Source organism: Adelges cooleyi, unplaced genomic scaffold (genome assembly GCF_023614345.1).
Source record: "Adelges cooleyi isolate 19-005CV unplaced genomic scaffold, UGA_ACOO_1.1 ACOO_flye_CR_arks_rails_tigmint_CR_PRNA_574, whole genome shotgun sequence".
NCBI classification, from domain to species: domain Eukaryota; kingdom Metazoa; phylum Arthropoda; class Insecta; order Hemiptera; family Adelgidae; genus Adelges; species Adelges cooleyi.
The window spans coordinates 1177419-1196657 of NW_026096268.1; the positions used below are offsets into that span (position 1 = coordinate 1177419).

Here is a 19239-nt window from a genome sequence, read left to right on the forward strand (position 1 = left end):
GCAAAATAAAAAAGTAGTTTTTTTTAAATAATATTTTTATTGCACATAACAAGCTAAAAACAAATAAAAACTATTGTTTATGACATTTACCAAGAAATATTAAAAATACATAACATTTATTCATTTCATTTAATGAATCTTGCAATAATCACATCAAAAATGTGAACCTTACTATTTTTTTGTATTGGCTTTATTTTAGTGATTACATCAAATTAATTTTATAAGTGTATGTAAATTTTATATTTCTAAAGTAGTTTATTTTTAATAAGCAACAGAGAGGTCGTCAAAAGACTATAATGTTTACAACTAAATCAATCACAGACATACCTAATCATAAATTAGTAATGCGTTGTGATTACTATAGTTTAATGTTGAGACCATTTAATCGACTTGATATCAACACCTTCTTGATACATCTCCCAAAGTGGACTAAAGAAAAATAAATATACATTGTTACATAATTTGGAGCACATGTTAAAAGCAAAAAGTATTTAAATACATATGCATATTTTTACCTCATTTCACGTAATCTTTTTACGTGTTTGATACACCTTTCAACTGTGTACTCAACTTCTTCGACGGTCGTAAATCTTCCAAAGCCAAATCTATAAATGAATAATATTGATTTATTATTATACACAGTTAAGATTTGTGTTTTTATTAGCTTTTAATGTCCACCTAATAGAAGAATGTGCTAAATCCTCATCTGCTCCAATAGCTCGTAATACATATGAAGGTTCTAAAGATGCAGACGTACAAGCACTACCACTAGATAACGCTACGTCCTTGAGGGCCATCAATAAAGATTCGCCTTCGACAAAAGCAAATGATAAATTTACACATCCTGGATAAGTATGTATGGCATCACCATTGCGAATCACTTCTGGAAGGTTCTTGGTTATTTTTTCAATCAGTAAATTCGATAGATTTGTCATCCATGCATGATCGTACTTGAAAAAAGAAAAATGTAAAAAAAACTAAAAGTAAGAGTAATTTTTTAGGTATACCTCTATTTCATTTTTTGATATTCTACAAGCTTCACCAAAACCTACAACCAGTGGAGTTGGAACTGTGCCGCTACGGAGACCTCGTTCTTGGCCTCCTCCACTTTGGATAGGCTCTAAACGTACTCTTGGTTTTCGACGCACAAATAAGGCTCCAATACCTTTATATTTATTTAAAAATAAGACAAATAGTACTTGTAGCAGGTATTTTTTGATAAACAGTATTTATTACCTTTTGGGCCATAAACTTTATGTCCACTGATTGACATAAGGTCTATATTATGATCGTTGACATTAACTGGTATTTTACCGACTGCTTGAGCTGCGTCTGTATGGAAAAACACTTTTTTTGATCTACAAAGTAGTCCTGTAATAAAATATTATGTTATTTTAAAAAGTGGCCCAGTGTTGCCTATTTGATTGCTCCTGTAATATTCCGGAGCAAATAAAATATGAAAATAATTTAATTGCTACAATAAAAATAACATAATGAATGGATTTCATTTGTTCCAGAACAAATAACTTAAGGAAATAATAGATTTTATTTGTTATGGAATAAATAGGTCAAATAGGCATTAGCTTAGGGAATAATTCTGGATCACCGATTATAGGAGGTGAGCTAACAGCTTAATTTAAATTAAATTTACCAATTTCTTTTATGGGCTGTTTAACACCAATTTCATTGTTGACTGCCATAATAGATACTAAAGCAGTGTCGGGACGTATAGCGGATTCCAACTCCTCTAGTGAAATCAAACCCGTAGTGCCTACTGGCAAGTATGTGATTTCAAAGCCTTCACCTTCTAATGCACGACAGGAATCTAATACACATTTATGTTCCTATTTTGTAGACATAAAAATTCACTTAATACGCTAAAAATAAAGTATAACTATATTTAAATATTAACTGTCTGTGTTGTAATGATGTGGCGCTTTTTTGAAGCATAAAATCGAGCCACTCCTTTAATGGCGATATTATTTGATTCAGTCGCTCCAGAAGTGAAAATTATTTCTTTAGGATTGGCACCAATTAAATCTGACACATGCTAAACAAAATATCATAAAAAATTATAAATATTAATGATTAATAATAATTTAATTCCATACTTGTCTAGCTGTCTCAACGGCTTCCTCACTTTCCCATCCATACATGTGTGTACGGGAGTGTGGATTTCCATAACTTTGAGTTAAATAAGGCATCATAGCATCTAATACTCTTGGATCCTAAAAAATAAACTAGATAATAAATTTCAATTTTATTAACTTTAAAACTATTTTGACAAATACTAACTAAAGGTGTAGTGGCTTGAGCATCTAAATAAAGAGGCTTTCCATTCATTTGCCCCATTCGTGATACAATTTTAGTCTCTAAAAGCATAAATAATAACTTGCTTGATGAATATGAAAATATAATAATATGATTATTATTACAAACTATGACAAATTTAATGTATAAGAATGACTTAAGAAAAATCACATGTTAACTCCCAAGTACATATATTTTCCAACTGTTGTTATATTGTACTTGGGACTATATAAAACAAGGTAATCAAATTATACCTATTACAAATAACAAATTTTTCCGCCCGATTTTTAATAAATAAATAATTAAAAACTATTACCTTGATTGGATGTTTGCTGTGAAAAATACCGAACCATTCTAGAAACGTTATGTAAATTAACATTTCGTCTGGCCATTTTAAACAAATACAAAAAGTAATGTGACTAGACAGGAAATAACAATTAGGTTTGAAGTGAATTTTATTGTTAAACTTAACGAATTCACAATCAGTATTCAGTTGTAATTTTGCTCCATATTTTTGAAAACTAATGAATGCCGAAAGATATCTGTTATCACTTATCAAATCGTTACAAAAAAAATTATATATAGGACCAGGGTCAATGACATTGTAATCAAAATTGTTACCAGGTTTATAACAGTGATTGACCGAATTGGAGGGGGAGCGAATTATTATTTATTATTTAATGAACAAATTTAAACCTAACATTTTACACCGGTTTGCAGTTAGGTTACGGTTTTCCAGTCTATTTCATCCCAGGGAACAAAATATGCAGTATGCACTTTACCGAACAGCTTTTTTTTTCCCATGTTAATCTGTTTTTTACGCTGATTACAAATCTAATGACAGAATTAGGCGGACTCCTCTAGTTCAAAAGTTACAGCTACTTGAACTTTAAGAATATTATTGTGCGAGACGACCGCAGTGTGGTCCTACGCCCCTACCCGTGGCGGCAGGCTCTGGGTGCCGTGTCACATGTCCTGTGGCCATTGTTTATACTGTTATAAGGGGAAAACTTCAAAGTTCAAGTGGCTGTAACTTTTGAACTACAGGAGTGCGCCTAATTCTGACTTCAAATTCGTAATCAGCGTAAATAACTTAAAAAATTGGCAAACAAAAAAACATATCCGGTAAAGTGCATTTATAACTAAAAATGTAAATAATAAAAAACGCTTAACATATAACGTCTTAAAAAAAAATGATACCTACTTAGTAATGATTTTAGATAATTTTAATAATTAAGAATGTGTATCTTGTCAAAGTTGTTGAATTCAAATAATTAAAAAAAAAACCACTGCTTAATCATTGACGTATAACTTCCTCAATATTTAATTTTAATTTTTTTAATTTCCATATAATTTATGGACTATTAGTTGCCATGCTAATTGCTAACGTAGATAACCGAAAAAAATCTCTTAGTAGGGTCAAAATGTTTACTGTATTAGGGTAAGTTCGACTGATAACTACAAAAAAGGTCATAACCATAGACAAGAAATTAACTTTCATAACTTTTACAATTACTAATTATTTATTTGGTTTCTTTAATTTTTACAAGTTTCATATTTTTCAAGCTAACATCATCAATGACAAGTGTAAAAATTAGCCAGTATAACATCAACAAGTCCGTAACGGTGATGGTTCATATCGGAAATCCATGCAATAATCCTATTCTTCCCTTGCTTAAGTTTTATTAAACGAGGGAAAAAATGGGTTACCAAATCGTTGTAACAGTAAATTGTCATTTGAGAGGATTGTAATTGGAGCGGGGTTATTGCTAAAAATTTAGATTTATGTCAGGTTTAAACATATTTTTATTTAAAGGGCTTAGGTATAGTGTAGAATATAAAAATAACATATTTTGAAAATATATAAGACTATTATCATCTTTGAACACATGAGTAGACTGGAATTTGATACTTAACAGTTATAAAAAAAAAAGAAAATAGAAAAATTATATTATAGGAGTGGGAGAAAAATAGGTGCCTAATCAATAAAATGAGTGCTGGAAATTGGTTTTTGACGATCAGGCTCCATTATAAGCTGTTCTCTTGCCGCTGCTTTTTCTAACATGGTTTTAGTTTTGCTCAATAGATAGCATTTTTTTTCTAATTGATTTTTTAAGTTCTCGTTTTCAGCCAACACCGCTTGATACTGCGACCTAAAATCACATAACTGTTGTTCTAAATGAGAACACTTTTCGCTCGAGTCCAAGTAATAGCTTTGAATGGATTGCAGTTCTTTTTGTAATTTTTCAACGTAACTCTGAAAACCAACAAATTCAAAAAATCGTTACAGCTTAAACACTTGACTCGACAACAAAATTAATGCATCATAAGCGTTTATTTTAAATAGTCCTCGATTACAGTGGTCCTCGCAAAGCTCTACTTTATTTATGGCTTACGCTAAAGCAATTAATTTTATTAAATGGAGTTCATTTAACAACCAAAAGACGTTTTCTAAGCTTAAACGAAATCCTAGAAAATGTTTCGAATTTAATAAAAAACAGGTTTTATTGATTTTATGGCCAAAAAAAAATAAACTGTGAAGTCTTTTTAAGAAAAATTCGGGTTTTGCCAAATCTTAGATTACATTTAATTCGTATACAAATAAAATTGGTAAATTTATTTAAACATGCTTAGAATTGAATACCTGACCGACCTTATCATCAATGTTAGTAACGACTCGTTCGAGAGATAAGTTTTTGTTTTCTTCCTTCAACTTGTCGACGGCAGTTCTCAGCATAATCACTAACCGCTCTAGTTTTGCCGTGCGTTTTCTGTCGTTACCAAGGTCTGATTCTGAACTCAAACTGGACACTCCACTCCTGCATAATATAAGCACACAATATTGTATTCAAACCTTTTTTGACCACGTTATCGAACAACGGGTGTTATACATATTATCTGCGGACTGTAATCGGTCGACGGTCTTCTTTAATCTAATATTTTCTTCTTCGAGTGCAGATTTTGTTTTTTCCAGTCTACATTTTTTATCCTTTAAATTTTCTATTTCTTTTATCAAAGCACTACTTCCACCCTAAAACAGATGTTTGATTTTTCAGTAAGTTTCAGTGATGTATAGAGAAAAGAGGTAAGGCTCAAAAGTTATAACCAACCCCGAATCGATTACCTTTTGTAGTAATTCCAAAGCAGATATCTTGCGCCTGAGCTCAACGACCACCTCGGCTAGTGACGTACCGCCTGATGTCAATTCTTTGGCACTACGAAGAGTATACAATTCATTAGCTAGTCTGTCCTTCTCTAAAGTTAATTCCTCGATAAGACTGTTTGCTAACGCGCTCGATTGTACAGCGGCTAATCAAACGTTAATACTAATTAATCTATATTTTACACAATTTTAAGTGTTAATACAAGTTAAGAGAAAATTTACAGTTGGCAGATTTCAATTTTAATTCTAAACCGTTCCGGTCTTTTTCCATTCGTGCCAAATTCTCTCTCAGTCTTTGGTTATACGACCGTAGAGATTCACACTCTCTGGTAACTTCAAGCAACTGAGTTTGAAGTTTTTCGATGGTTGCTTGACGACGTTTATTCATCTCCCATTTGCCGACTAGTTCGTCGGACTAAAAAAAAATGTGTTTTTATTATTATCTATTTCTCGTTTAATCATAGATCCACTGACTTTCATTTTTTTGAGAAGCTTATTTTGTTCTTCTCTTTTTTTGTATTCGTCCAATTCTGATTCCAAAGTTTTTATTTTTTTGCACAAGACTTCTTCTTTCACAACAGTCATAGTTTCGTCTCGTTTTCCACTGGCAGGTGGTCTGGTATATTATAGTAAATTATAAATATAAAATTAGAAATTGATTTATTTATCATTAATTTGCATACCTGTAAATTATCTGCTGTCTTAACTTTTGTATTTCCGCTTTGTCTTCCTTTTCACGCCTTTCGGAATCTTCTTGTTTTTTTTTCATTTTATCCACTTCCATTCTTAATCTATCTCTCTGAGCTGGTAAAGTATCTCTCTTGGCTTGTAGCCCCATTATAATTTCGTTAAGTCTTGTTATCTCTGCATCTTTCTCTTTGGATTCGTCCTCGGTCTTCATTTGTTCCATTTCTTTCAGCCTTCTTTCAGCCACACCACTCCAATGTTCTTTTTCTGAATTCGCTTGATTCAGTTCGTCTTCGGCTTGTTTAAGCCTATCTTCTAAGTCGGCTATTTTTAACATGTATTGATTGACAACAGGCCTAATGTTGGTAGAGCGAATGGGTGAAACCACATCTTCCTGCGATCTAAAACAATTGTAAATTAAAATTTCTCTATTATTTATGTAAATCGGTCTTATGTAAATTAATAAATAAAAAAAAATAATAGTTTACTTTTTAGTGTTTAAATTCAGAGATTCTGTTTTCTTCTGTAATTCCGTTATTTCTTTCGCGTGTTCTTCTCGGCATTCCTTTAGAAGTTCTTGAAGCCTATTTATGGTTTCCTCTTTTTGGCTAATAATCGTTTCTAAACTTTCTATTGTAGCCAACAGTGCAGGATTTTGTGTGTTGTTGTCTGACGGTTCGTTTGATGCCAAGGCGATGTTTAGTCTTCTTATATGGTCGTCTTTTTCAACCAGTTCATTTTCTAATAGATTCTTGCAAATTTCTAGATCATTCATTGATGCTTGCAGTTTTTCAATTGCTAAATTACTGCGTTCTTTTTCCGCTCGAATTGTGTTGTTTGCCTGCAAGTTAGAGGTTAGTACACTGTTAAATGCGCCAACTATAAAAATATTGAAGTGACACTAACTGTTATTAACTGCCTACTCAAGTCTTCGATTTTGTTCTCTAAAGTTTCAAAATCGTTTTCCGTCTGAGCGCTGATTTGTTTGTCTAATTTCTTTGGCCTTTCTGTGGCATCCATGAATTCGTGGTCTTTAGATCCCCATAATAAAAAATTATGCATGTATTTGGTATCCATTCTCAATATCTCTTTCTCAAGACTTTTGATGAAACAGTCTTGTTTTTCGATTCGTTCCGTGCAAAGCTGCATTTTTTTTCGCAAATCGTCACAAGTCATCTGTACGTTTAATTCCTTTAACGTAAAACCAAAAAGCTAATTATTATTTATTAGTAAGTAGATATTTTTATACAAATTATCGAGATTTATTTTAAATCTTGATTGAATAACCTCTATATGGTAATGTACTTATTAAACATAGCTATTTAATAAGTGTCTCATAGTGTCTGTTGCACATGGTTTGTATTCACATTTTATACGTACCTTTAACTGCAGCTGAGTAAATTCTAAACGATAATCATCAGATGTTTGAATCGGTACGAAAACTATATCGTCAGCGATGGTCTTTTCTTTATCATCATCATCAAGCCATTTCCGATACGTGATCATTAATGCTTCTTCAAGTTTTTGTTTGTGCGTTACCCAAATTTGTTCGGACACTAATGGTACTGCACCGCAATAACGGTTTTGCAAATCGACTACAATTTTTTCCAATCTCCTACAAAAATGTATGTTTTTATTTGGTTAATATGTATTAAAAATAAAACTAATTATCAATAATTTACATTATTTTGGTTTTGTAGCGTTCGGTAATCGAATTATATTTTTCTAAAATGTCATCATTTTTACATTCCAAATTGGCTATTATTGTTTGCTGATCTTGTACTAACGCCTTTAATCGGTTTTCTTCTATAGCCGAAGCTATTTGTTTATCTTCGTGGCTTGCGATTTCCCGCATTAATCTGTCTATTGAATTTAGAACAAATTTAGCAAAGAGTAGAGATTATAAATGTTACCATCTTCACATGGAGAACGAAATAATTTTTGTTTCGTTAATCGTTTTCATGTATTTGTGGTAACGTCATTAATCTCGGCGTATAAACAAATAAGTTGTTACATTAATAATAAATATAAAATACCAACGGTCTTACCAATTGTTGATTTTTCTTCACTTAAAGCTTGCAATTCAATAATCCGTCTTTGCATAACATCATGATTGTGATCCAATCGTTTGTGATGGTGTTCTAGATCTTGCACTTGGCTCTGGGTGATGTCTAATATTCTAAGTAACCGGTTTCTTTCTTCTATTGATTGATTCTGATAAATATTAAAGTACCATATAGTATGTATAATTTTTTAAAGAAATAAAATTGTGTTTATTACATTACAAAATAACTAACTAGATTATTAAGAGCAGTTTTATATTGTTCAGCTATTTTGTCATACTCGGATTCTTCGACCATATTCACAGTTGTCTCGCGCAAACGTACTTCTTCTGTTTGACATTTTAAGTTGGCATCGATCATGTCGCAAAGATTTTGCTCGAGACTTTTACATCTGGCTTCCATTTCTCCCATTTGATCTGTATAAACGATATTTATAAAAAAACAATTAAATAATATCATCGATTATTATAAAATACATTAATATCAATCCGTGGTAATATATAGTACGATGTCTGTATATTTTGAACAAATACTTTATTAGTAAATATTTTTTAATAATGACCTTTTATTAAGGAATACATTTTTTCAGCGTGCTCTGCTCGTTGTACGCAAGAAACGTTTTCCGCTTTTAACATAGCCAGATCGTTATCTAAACCGTTTAATTTTGAAGCTGTAATCACACCGTTTTGTCGCTGATCTTTCAAGAACACAACTTCCGCCATTAATCGTTCAGTCAGCAATTTGTACGTATCCTCCTGTAAAAAGTATATTAATAAATTCCAATATTTTTTATGATTGCAAATAAAAGCAATGTGATAGTCTAAAACACTTTAAGTGTACCGATTAGTATAAATATTAAATAATCGTTGATCATTTAACTTACTTTAAATAATGCTAAATGTAATGTTTTTCTGTGTTTTATAGTTAAAATTTCAAGTTCTTGCTGTAATGATTGATACATGTGAATGTGTACACTATTGTTCATTTGTTCATTCATTTTGTTCACCTCGCTATTTTTTTCTTCCTGCGAGGATTTAAAAAATACATTTAATAATTGTTATTTTTTAGCGAATTATCACATAATTTATTGTAAAAAGATGATAATAAGTAATAACACAATTTAAAAAGGAAAACGATAATATTACTATAAACTTTTTAATTAGAAATAACATACTTGGATTTTTAATAATAGTTCTATTTCTTTACTATACGCTGTCTTAATTGCACACATATCTTCAAACGCTTTCTGTTTGTCTTTTTTCTGGATTTGTTCTGAATCAAGACAACATTCGTACATACGTTTAGTGACATGAAGTTCTTCGGTTAACGCAGCCACTCTAAGTACAAACATTTTTTAAGACATTTCATTGATTATATTTAGTATAATTACAATACAAACCTTATGACATTGTATGAAAGCTGTCGCTTGATCTGATCGGGTTCGTCAATTAAGGCTTTCCAAGATTTTTCAAGTTCGAAATACCGTTCTTTTAATGATTTTTCTTCATCGCGAGCTTTATGCAGCTCTAACTCTAATTTCTCTACTACGGACCGCATTTTATCTTTTTCTACGTCATACTCATAATTTAAAGTTTTCATTTCATCTCGTAGTTGCTGAAACTTGTTTTGGAACAATTTTACCTCATCTTCTAGTTGAGCTGATTTCTCTTGTTCTTTTTGTAACTTAACACCCATAAATGCACAAAAAATGTCTTAAAACATTGAAATATAAATGATAATAAAAATGTAGCTGTACCTTATTCAGATTATTTGTATCTGTAATATCATTTTCTTTACTGTCTTCGATGGTTTTAGCCGTTGGTAGGCTGTTTTGTACGCTTTGCAATTCTTTCTGAGTTTCAGTTAAGGCGTCGCTACATAATGAACGACCATATTTTATATTTTTAAAAATGGATCAATCACACCAAGTGCATTTTAATAGCTTACTGTAGTGAATGAAGTTGATGTCTTAAATTTGAGTTTACACCATCTAAATGATGAATTCTAGCCAAAAGTCGCATTCCGGGTTGATACCACCCAGCGACGTGTCTAGCATCCATAGCTTGCAAAAGTCTTTCCAAGCTTTCACACTCGATCCTAATAAAACTTGCTCCTGTATAAGACGTTAAAACTTTATAATTTAATGACAACAATATTGTTAATATATCATTGGAATAAATTTAGGAATTAATTGATGGTGTAGAAAAAACGTCATCTCAACAATTATTTTGGTAATATTCAAACTGTTAAAAATGTTTAGTAAATTATAAAAAAGTCCTGGATTAGATGAATAATGGATTTTATTTAAACTTATACTGCCATTTTTCTCAGGAAGTGAACTTTCTCAATTTGATTGCGTAAAATAGAAATAATTTTATAATGATAGAACATGTATGTATAAGATTCGGCGATAATGTCAGACATAAAAAATATAGCGTGATATAGCCATGTAGAAGAAGGACGATGAAATAGAGGAGGCTTACTTATCCGCTTCATCAACTACGAGATATTACTCACCAGCTAAAGATAGCTAAAATAGTTAGACTTTAGAGCGTCAGAAGAAGAAAAACATGGAGGAAAAAGAGGTCAAATATAATCATTACATAAATCTTTAATCATCATTCATCAGGGTCGGGCTGACGTCAAAAGAACCTCGGAATCTTTAAAAGGGCCCTCAAACATTATTTTTACACAGTAAACCCTAACCTTGCAGCCCTGACCAGGCCGACCCTACTTACCATCTTGGTTGTGTACACTGTCGAGTATTTCATGCATTCCCTTCCTGAGTGATTCGTTTTCATCAATCAATTCTTTTACGTTATCTTCTAATTCGGATCCTAAATCAGACTCGTGTTTATAAATCTCATTTTGTGTTTGAACGCCTTCTCCGTCCGGGGGAATATTTCTAACAGATTCTGTAGACTTGTTTAAACTACGATTCTAAAATATATTACAATTAATGACTTTTTCTAGTTTATGTGATTATGATTTACTTTTAATTTGAGATTAACAATGGTTTCTTTGCATTCGTCTAGTTCTTTTTGCAACATGGCCATCTTAGTTTGTGCTTCTTTGTGTCTTGCTATCATGCCTTTGGGCCTTACAACTTCGTCGACGGACAATCCTAATTTTTCTCTCATTGCCAGATTGTCTTGTTCTAAGAGGTCTGCTTCTTGATGCAATCTATTACTGGAATCAATTAACTCTTCTATTTGATTATCTCTTATTTCTAGATCTCTTTTTAATTTTCTGTTTTCTTCCAACGCTTCTTCTAATCCAAAAACTCCCGATTCGAAATCGCGAACTTGAATTATTAATTTACTAATCTGTCAAAATATTGTTCAATAAATTAAACTTATAAGCTAATTAATTAGAAGTATTCTAATACTTTACAATAATAATTTCTTTAATTCAGTATTTATTGTACTATCAATAAATTAGTTAATAGAAAAACTGTACCTGCTCTGCTTTCCTGGTAGCGTCTTCTTCTGCTATTTTCGCTTTGTCTGTAGTCAATTCTAACTGCTTTTTGGTTTCGTGCAATCTTTGCCGCAAGTCAATCACCTCAGGGGTTTCGTTGCTTTTGTTTAACCTATAAATACAAACATTAATTATACGGATAAACTAATTTACCAATTTAAATTGACAATAATTGTTGTTCCAATTGAAAAAACGTTTAGTAATAGTTAATTACAACTCGTTGTATAGTTTCTTTTGGTGCTCGAGCGCAGCAGAACTTCGGTTCAAGTCGTTAGTGGCTTGACGAATTTGTTTTTGAAACTCCGCTAATTGATCTTCTTGTCTAGCTACAGTCTAACAATATTAATGTATAAATATATATGTTAATTTTAAGCCTCAAACTATCATTATTGACTATTTTGTAATTTTCTTACTTCTTGAAGTTTTGCCAAGTATTCGTTATGACTTTCCAGTGTACCCGATGGTCCCAAACGAGATTTTAAATTTACGTTTTCTTCATCTTTTTTGGACAGCAACTCCTATAATTATGTAAATAATTCTCAAAGATAACCGTTAATTATTACCGCTATTAAAGAATATGCCTATTAGGTACATAACGGATAAATGTGAACTTACAGTAAGTTGTTTGATTCGGGATTCTAATTTATCGCCTAGTTCTTCAATTTGTTCTTCACACTTTTCTTTTTCTGCTACTAGCTCAGCAATTTGACTGCGAAGGCCCTTATCGTTTAGCTCTAGAGTCAGTATCCGATCTGTGATGAACAAATTGCTTAATAACGAAAAAACAAAATATTTATTTGTTTACCAGTAGACAATACCTATGTATTCATCTTGCAAGCATTTAATGTTCCCGTATTCAGAACTTAATGTATTTATATGCACCGTAGCGTTTCGGAGTTCATCCCTCGTGGACGCTAACATTTGTTTTATCATTTTATTCTCCTTTTCTGATACCTAAAATATACATAAATTGCCCGTTAGTTGTTTAACTAGCACACAAATGCTTATTTATTGCTATTAACTTCGATGTCGTTCAGCAGTTGCGTGATGTGTTGATTTTTTTGTCTAACCAATTCAGTTAAGTCTCTAAATCTTTCTGCCATTGTTAAGTGGCCTTCTGTCATTTGGTCGTCGGATGGCCGATTTATAAAATCATCCTGTACGGCATCCAATTCTCTTCGGAGTGAATCCTTTTCGCGCTCAGTTTTTGACAACTGTGCTGATAACTGTTTAATGCAGAAGAATGTCAGGTTTCGATATCTAATTGAGAGTTATTAAAAAAAATATGTAACAATATCTTAACCTTATCGATTTCCTTGACTTTGCAGTCGATTTCTGTTTTATGCATTTGTACATCAGCCATTAAACGTTGATTTTCCATTTCTAATTTGTTTAATTCTTTTTGAATAAACTCAGTTTCTACTTGTAAAAAAACATACAGTCGGTTGTTTACACATTTATCATTTTTCAAAAAAATGTTTTTCGAAAAATAAACATTTACTTATAATTAACATTTAATTCCTGAATGTATCTCCATTGCGAAAATATATCAATTTTATAGAACCTACCCTCGATAATTAAAAAAAAATACATTATTCGTTTAGTCACATACGTTTATTTTGACTTTGATTGCTCGCGCTAACAATATTCATTCCCCCATCTTTAATTATTCTCGCTTCTTCTTCTCCTTGTTTAGTCGCCAGTTCTTCGATTTCAGTCATTAAAGAATCTACCTATGATTAATTGAAAATTATTTAAAATCCTAATTAAACAAACGTGTATTATTTTTTTACTTGTTCTCCTTTGTACAATAATATTCTTTTGAACATTTTAAACATGTTTTCACTTTGGAGTTGATCTAAATCGAAATTTAGCTGATCACTTTCAACCATTGTGATTTCATCATACAGTTGATCTAATTCTTGCTCGTTCATATCATCCGCCGAAACGGCCAACATTTTCTTTAACTCAAACTGAACCATTATAAATTTGTTCGCAAAAAATGTATTTTCTTACAATTACCGAAATAGTTTCATATTACAGTATAATTTTAAGCAAATATGTAGATATCATGATGTAGTACCAGTATATACTATACACAAATTAATGGAATGGCTAAAAGTAATAACAATAATAATGTTTGGGTTTCAACGTTGCCTTAGCAACCATAGAAGTAAACACAATAGCCATAGAATTTGTCTCCACAGTCCACAGCACACGTGATAGCATTTTAACGCAAGAGGTTTTTTTATATAAATGCATTAATAGTACGTAATTTCTTACTCATGTGAAACATGCAAGCTCTGAAACTTAGATGGTTAAATGGTTTGCCATTTGTTATACCTAAAATAAAAATATAATTTTTAAACATTTAAAAAAAAATGCACTAAGTAAAATATATTATACTAACAAACTTTAATCGTTTAATTACCTTTTTTCCCCTTAAATAATCTCTAACCTGGGAGTGAACTGTTTGCACACTACTTCCTTCCAATCGTTTAATTACTTAACCTCATCAATGAGTTGTTTACAAAATGGGGCATTTTTTATTGTGCTTAAAGAATATACGTATAGATGATGCGGTAACTAATAAATCAATTAAAAGCAATAGAAATTTAAAGTCGCTAGAAAGAAACAAGAGTTAAATAAATAAACAATTAAATTTTCCGTTCTAAACACTAACCGTATTTAGAGATTACAATCGAAAGTTTTACGTGCTATTTGTAAAGCTCCATATTATGTTTTCAATCACTCAATTTCCAAAAACCTAAACATTTCTACAGTGACTGAAACTAGTGAAACTACACGACACACACTTAAGAAACCGAACAAATCATCATCATAAATCTCTCATCTCTGACCTATCTCGGCGACTATTCGTGACGCCTAAAAATTATTAAAAAGGCGGTCGTATCGTGCTAGTAACTATTGAACTAGCAGATAGTTCAATAGAATAATAAAATGCGAATAATATCTTTAATTAACTCTATCGAGTTACTCCACAGGAAGGCTTCTTTACTCTGTCAATCTACCCTTTGTAAATATTACATCTATTATTATGCTTATTGTTCTACATCGTAACAGATGTAACAGAATGACACTCCCATCAAATATCTCGATTATCTCATTCATTCTCAAATGCTAAAGTTACAGAAGTCTAATATCCAGAAAAGCAAAGTGAAAGGATGAATGCAGAATGGCCTTTGGAGTTTTAAAATCAACTTAGTCTACTCGCAAGTCGTATAATAGGTGGCTATTGTTCTATTAATCTAGCTATTATTCAGTAATTCTATTCAATCAAAAGTAGAAGAAGAACAATAGCGTGTACAGTGCGTATAAATCATATGAAATTGAATTCTGAATCAGATAACTCTTAATATATTTGGTGTTTGTGATATCACTGATTTTGTAATCTAATAATATAAAATTAATGGTAAAATGAAATAAATGAGAGACATACAAAAGGTGTATACACTATACATGTATAATAATATTTTAATTAACAATATGTTTGCATTCAACAAATCACATAACCAATAGGCGAATGACAATAACTGTTGTCTATGACGGAGGCGTCATAAGCATGTCATCTTCATGAATTTCTCTAGTTTTGAACCGAAGTAGATCATTGTCGATATCGATTGCTTGTAAGTCCTTATCAAACGTCGAGGGCGACTGAAATGAGTTGTATGAACAGAAACTGTTCCAATCGGGCTGAGGAAGCAAGCTCGAAGTGGTTCCAAACATCTGATTATCTACCAAAAGTAAAAATATTAAAAAAAACTTAAATCATTTTCATATGAACTGATGCGACTTTACTAATATACAAACTGACGTTCAATTTATAAATAACATACATATTATACAATAAATACATCTTAAGAGGGTGTCGCACCGGTGATTTTCAGTGGTAAAAACATGTTTACGCCAACTGAAAATAACTCGCTTAATTTTGGTATTAGAGTAAAAGCACCCATTATAAAATTAAAATAGAACAATATTTCGGAGGGCAAAACGGTGCGTTTTAAAAAAAAATGTATTTTTTGAAAAGTTACAGTCATTTAAAAATGTTAAAATAGTCTTTATTTCTAAACTATGTATTGAGCGTTGTACTTGGAATAATGAAAAAAACGCACCGTCTTGCCTTCCGGAATATTGTTCTCTTTTAATTTTATAATGGGTGCTTTTACTCTAAAATCAAACTTAAGCGAGTTATTTTCAGTTTGCTTAAACATGTAAAGATGAAAAAACATTTTTAAAACGCTTTCAAGGATGCTGTGGTAGTCCAAAAAATAAATAAACTACCAAAATAGAGTCCTGGTTATTGAACTATTAAGTATTGACTACACATCACAGTTTAACCTTTAAATTAAGATTTTGTAAAAAATTGCTAATACTTTACTCCTTAAAAATGGGCAGTGCGATGCCCTCTTAATTTATGAATAGAAGAAATGGCTAAGAAATTTGTATTAGTGGCAAATATATTTTTTGGTGTTATATTAAATGAGCTGTTTCTAGGAATATTGTTGTGAAATTAATTAAATTATCACTTTCATTTTTAAAGCTTTAAATTTTAATATTATGTTTTATTTAATAGGTACAGGAATATTATTTGAAGTTAGCTAAGGATGTACTCGGATCTTAATTTACGGGAGTGACGTAATTTTAATAAAAAAATGTATTGAAGTCTGTATGAATTTAAACTTGGATAAACTCTGCATATAATTAAAAAGACCTAGGGGAGATCAGTAGACCCCTTGCCCCCTCCCCCATAAAACTCACACTCGGGGTTGTAGTTCCTTATTGGTATGACAGTCAATTTTCCAATATTTATATATATTAGGCTGTATATAATATAACATTATAATTGTTGGAATAAAAAATGTTAAAAAAAATTAGTGGAAAAATTACCATGTACGAGAAAATATACTATTTTTGGATTTTGGATCTATTACTAAAACAAGAAATGGAGACCGAATAACTATAATAATAAATCTATGCGTTTCGTTTTAATAAACCTACCGTACCCGATTCAGTTATTAAATAAAAATATTATATCATGTATATTTATAAAAATAAAATAAACGTATGCCTCAGCCCTCGAGTGTCCCAAACCTGATAAACAAGGATTTATGGTTTGTTCGTGTTGTTGATGTTGACCGATTAAACTTTTTTCTTGTTTGCGCCATTTAGCTCTGCGATTCTGAAACCATACCTAAAAAACAAACCATTAAGAAAAAAAAATGTATTTAAAAACATTCAAATGACTTACTTGTACTCTAGCTTCGGTCAAGTCAATTTTCATTGCTAACTCTTCACGAAAAAACACGTCTGGATAATGTGTTTTTTGAAAAGAGTTTTCTAATTCTTCCAGTTGGAAGTTTGTAAAAGTGGTTCTGTGTTTTACGAGTAAAAAGTTTATGTAACAACGAATTTCGTTCGAAAAACTTACAATACTATACTTAGATAATACTTGCCTGTATCTGCGTTGTTTCCGCTTTACATTGCCCATGCAGACATTTTGATCGGCACTCAACGAACCGGACGACTGGTCGTTGTCGTCACATCGTTCTGACGGGCTTCTGACTTCACATTCGTAGTCTAAAATAGTATTACTGTTTGAAAGTTTGTCAAGGGAAAATCACACGACAGAGTCGAGCAAAATGCGGATTTTCAGAATTTTGAATATACCAAATTAAAAAAAAAAATGCTTTAAAATCAGGGACTGTAAGGGGACCGGAATATGAGGTTTTCTGCTCTGCAGTTATTTGTTTAGTTGTCTCACAATAAGTTGGCCATTTGAGAAAAAAACTGATTCTGTTGGAAAGGCGATCAACTGATTCATTTTGTCCTAACAAACTATATTGTAATCAGATTGCAATGGATAGTTGATGACCGATTTGATGAATTTTGAAATTGATTAATTAGACCTATGAAAGATCATAGGCATAGGCACATATTTGCACTTTATTCTAAACCTTTTTAAGTAAAAAATTGTTAAAAATGTATTTGTATTTAAATGTATTATGCATATTCATGTCAAACAGAAAAACAAATGGATTCAAATAAGAATCCCAAAAATTTAGATGATTTATTTAACTCATTTGGCCATGATATATGAGGAACACCCTAAATCTTAATTCGTACATACATATGTCTTGTATTAAAATATATTGTATTTAAATATATAAATGAAATTAATTGGACCTTTGTTTTGATTGTTATAGAGTTGTTTATGCTGCCTAACCGGGTAATTCGTGGTGCGCTCCTTTTTAAAAAAATGTTTTAATCTTAACGGGTCATTAAGGCTCAATGCTGTTTCCTCTGAACACGGGTGGATTTGTAGTTTTTTTGTAACAGGGAAATATTTTCAAGGGGCCACAATATGGGGACAAATTTGCTGGCTTCGCTAGTGAATTAATTTTATTTTGAAATATAATGATACTTTGGGGGCCACCGAGATAGACGAGAGCTCACAAGCAGAATCCCTCTTTTCCTGTGGGCCAATCCGCCTCAGCCCCTAAAGGAAACGTTTCTTAACAATTAAAATAGACATTTTCTGTTAAAAATAGTGTTACGACTCGCATTGTCCTAAGAATTTGGGTTTTCAAAATCCGAATTTTGTCCAACTCTGTTTGGTATAGGAAGTGCGCCTTCGGTAGGTAAGTATACCGTTGTAACGAGGCGCGGCCGCTCCAAGTAGACCGTCGAGTGCCGACGTGCTGCCGGAATCGGATTCGGTACACCGCAAATCCGAAATGTCCAAAATCGCCTTATCTTCCATACCCCTAAACACCCCATGGTAGGTTTTTACGGACGCTACTATAAAATGATAATACAAATAGCACTACTGACCTGTGAGCGCCGCGGTAAATTTAATTATAACAAATCACTACTGGAACTGCGTGTATATTATTATAATTAAATGAGTGTTAATTCGGTTAGGACGACGATACGCACAACATTGTTGGGTTTTTGCCGCCCGCCAAATCTAGGGCGCGTTATATCAGGCGTTAAGTACCACATGAACACGTTTGTTCTATGTTGGTCTACGAAGGATAGCTGATCCGAACTTTTGAGCTTCTACAGAAGCAGTACAAGTGCGCCGCTGATTAGTACCAGCGGATTCGGTCGACGATTCTCTTGCATAACACATTGATTTTTTTTCTTTTCATTCTAACAATAATATGTGTAACCTTAGAATTATGAATATAGAATATCGAGCCTATGACGGTATGTCTTATGTCTCTACAGTCAACTTAATATTCCATATGAGTTATTATAATATGCGACTACCACGAGATAAAATATTTAAAACCCTTAACGATAAAAAATTACCACGAGATGTTAAAAAAACGAAATTAACAAAAAAACGTTTGTCAACGACATAATAGCCCGGAAATTAAATTTGGCCATTACTAATAAAATATTGCGTACATTTTCATTTGTAATAAACCATTATACATCTAATTTTGCGAGAAATTAAAAGTTTGAACATTTTTACTAAAAAGTTGAAACATACTTTCGCGGTGTAAA

At 31.7% G+C, this 19239-nt stretch overlaps 3 protein-coding genes across 4 annotated transcripts; all 3 read right to left on the bottom strand.

Annotated features, from left to right (window-relative positions):
• Positions 1-136: 136 nt before the first annotated feature.
• Positions 137-2851, bottom strand: LOC126843286 (cysteine desulfurase, mitochondrial). Its single transcript, XM_050580703.1, has 10 exons — positions 2627-2851; positions 2296-2372; positions 2112-2228; positions 1913-2050; positions 1652-1844; positions 1237-1371; positions 1008-1165; positions 679-950; positions 516-605; positions 137-429 (listed from the first exon to the last, which is right to left on the bottom strand). The coding sequence occupies exons 1-10, from the start codon at positions 2700-2702 to the stop codon at positions 366-368; spliced, it is 1320 nt and encodes a 439-aa protein (XP_050436660.1). The 5' UTR covers positions 2703-2851; the 3' UTR covers positions 137-365.
• A 1031-nt stretch (positions 2852-3882) lies between these two features.
• LOC126843284 (centrosomal protein of 290 kDa) lies at positions 3883-13991 on the bottom strand. Of its 2 annotated transcripts, none has more exons than XM_050580702.1 (30): positions 13497-13991; positions 13316-13436; positions 13007-13122; positions 12726-12929; positions 12522-12657; positions 12319-12455; positions 12117-12221; positions 11918-12036; positions 11683-11815; positions 11217-11549; positions 10962-11163; positions 10171-10336; positions 9980-10097; positions 9623-9906; positions 9398-9560; positions 9107-9247; positions 8786-8978; positions 8458-8639; positions 8209-8374; positions 7843-8023; positions 7541-7775; positions 7067-7351; positions 6649-7001; positions 6157-6561; positions 5948-6089; positions 5696-5888; positions 5435-5619; positions 5202-5341; positions 4964-5129; positions 3883-4567 (listed from the first exon to the last, which is right to left on the bottom strand). In XM_050580702.1, the coding sequence occupies exons 1-30, from the start codon at positions 13683-13685 to the stop codon at positions 4289-4291; spliced, it is 5772 nt and encodes a 1923-aa protein (XP_050436659.1). In that variant the 5' UTR covers positions 13686-13991; the 3' UTR covers positions 3883-4288. The 2 variants fall into 2 exon arrangements, with proteins under 2 accessions (XP_050436659.1, XP_050436658.1); XM_050580701.1 differs by having other exon boundaries at positions 4955-5129.
• A 1172-nt stretch (positions 13992-15163) lies between these two features.
• On the bottom strand, positions 15164-18744 carry LOC126843155 (homeobox protein ARX-like). Its single transcript, XM_050580517.1, has 6 exons — positions 18559-18744; positions 18376-18491; positions 17181-17304; positions 16976-17099; positions 16819-16918; positions 15164-15458 (listed from the first exon to the last, which is right to left on the bottom strand). Exons 2-6 carry the CDS (start codon positions 18485-18487, stop codon positions 15265-15267), a joined length of 654 nt encoding a protein of 217 aa, XP_050436474.1. The 5' UTR covers positions 18488-18491; positions 18559-18744; the 3' UTR covers positions 15164-15264.
• Between the last annotated feature and the right edge of the window lie 495 nt (positions 18745-19239).

Coding starts and splice junctions, on each gene's coding strand:
- LOC126843155 (XM_050580517.1), bottom strand. CDS start 18,487: ATGGAAGATAAGGCGATTTTGGACATTTCGGATTTGCGGTGTACCGAA. Junction 17,305..18,375: donor GGCCGCGCCTCGTTACAACG/GTATACTTACCT, acceptor ATACTATTTTAG/ACTACGAATGTGAAGTCAGA. Junction 15,459..16,818: donor CATAAATCCTTGTTTATCAG/GTTTGGGACACT, acceptor TACTTTTGGTAG/ATAATCAGATGTTTGGAACC.
- LOC126843286 (XM_050580703.1), bottom strand. CDS start 2,702: ATGGCCAGACGAAATGTTAATTTACATAACGTTTCTAGAATGGTTCGG. Junction 1,845..1,912: donor ACATCATTACAACACAGACA/GTTAATATTTAA, acceptor TCTACAAAATAG/GAACATAAATGTGTATTAGA. Junction 430..515: donor AAAAGATTACGTGAAATGAG/GTAAAAATATGC, acceptor ATTTTTCTTTAG/TCCACTTTGGGAGATGTATC.
- LOC126843284 (XM_050580701.1), bottom strand. CDS start 13,685: ATGGTTCAGTTTGAGTTAAAGAAAATGTTGGCCGTTTCGGCGGATGAT. Junction 9,907..9,979: donor ATACAAATAATCTGAATAAG/GTACAGCTACAT, acceptor ATGGGTGTTAAG/TTACAAAAAGAACAAGAGAA. Junction 5,889..5,947: donor AGCTTCTCAAAAAAATGAAA/GTCAGTGGATCT, acceptor ATTTTTTTTTAG/TCCGACGAACTAGTCGGCAA.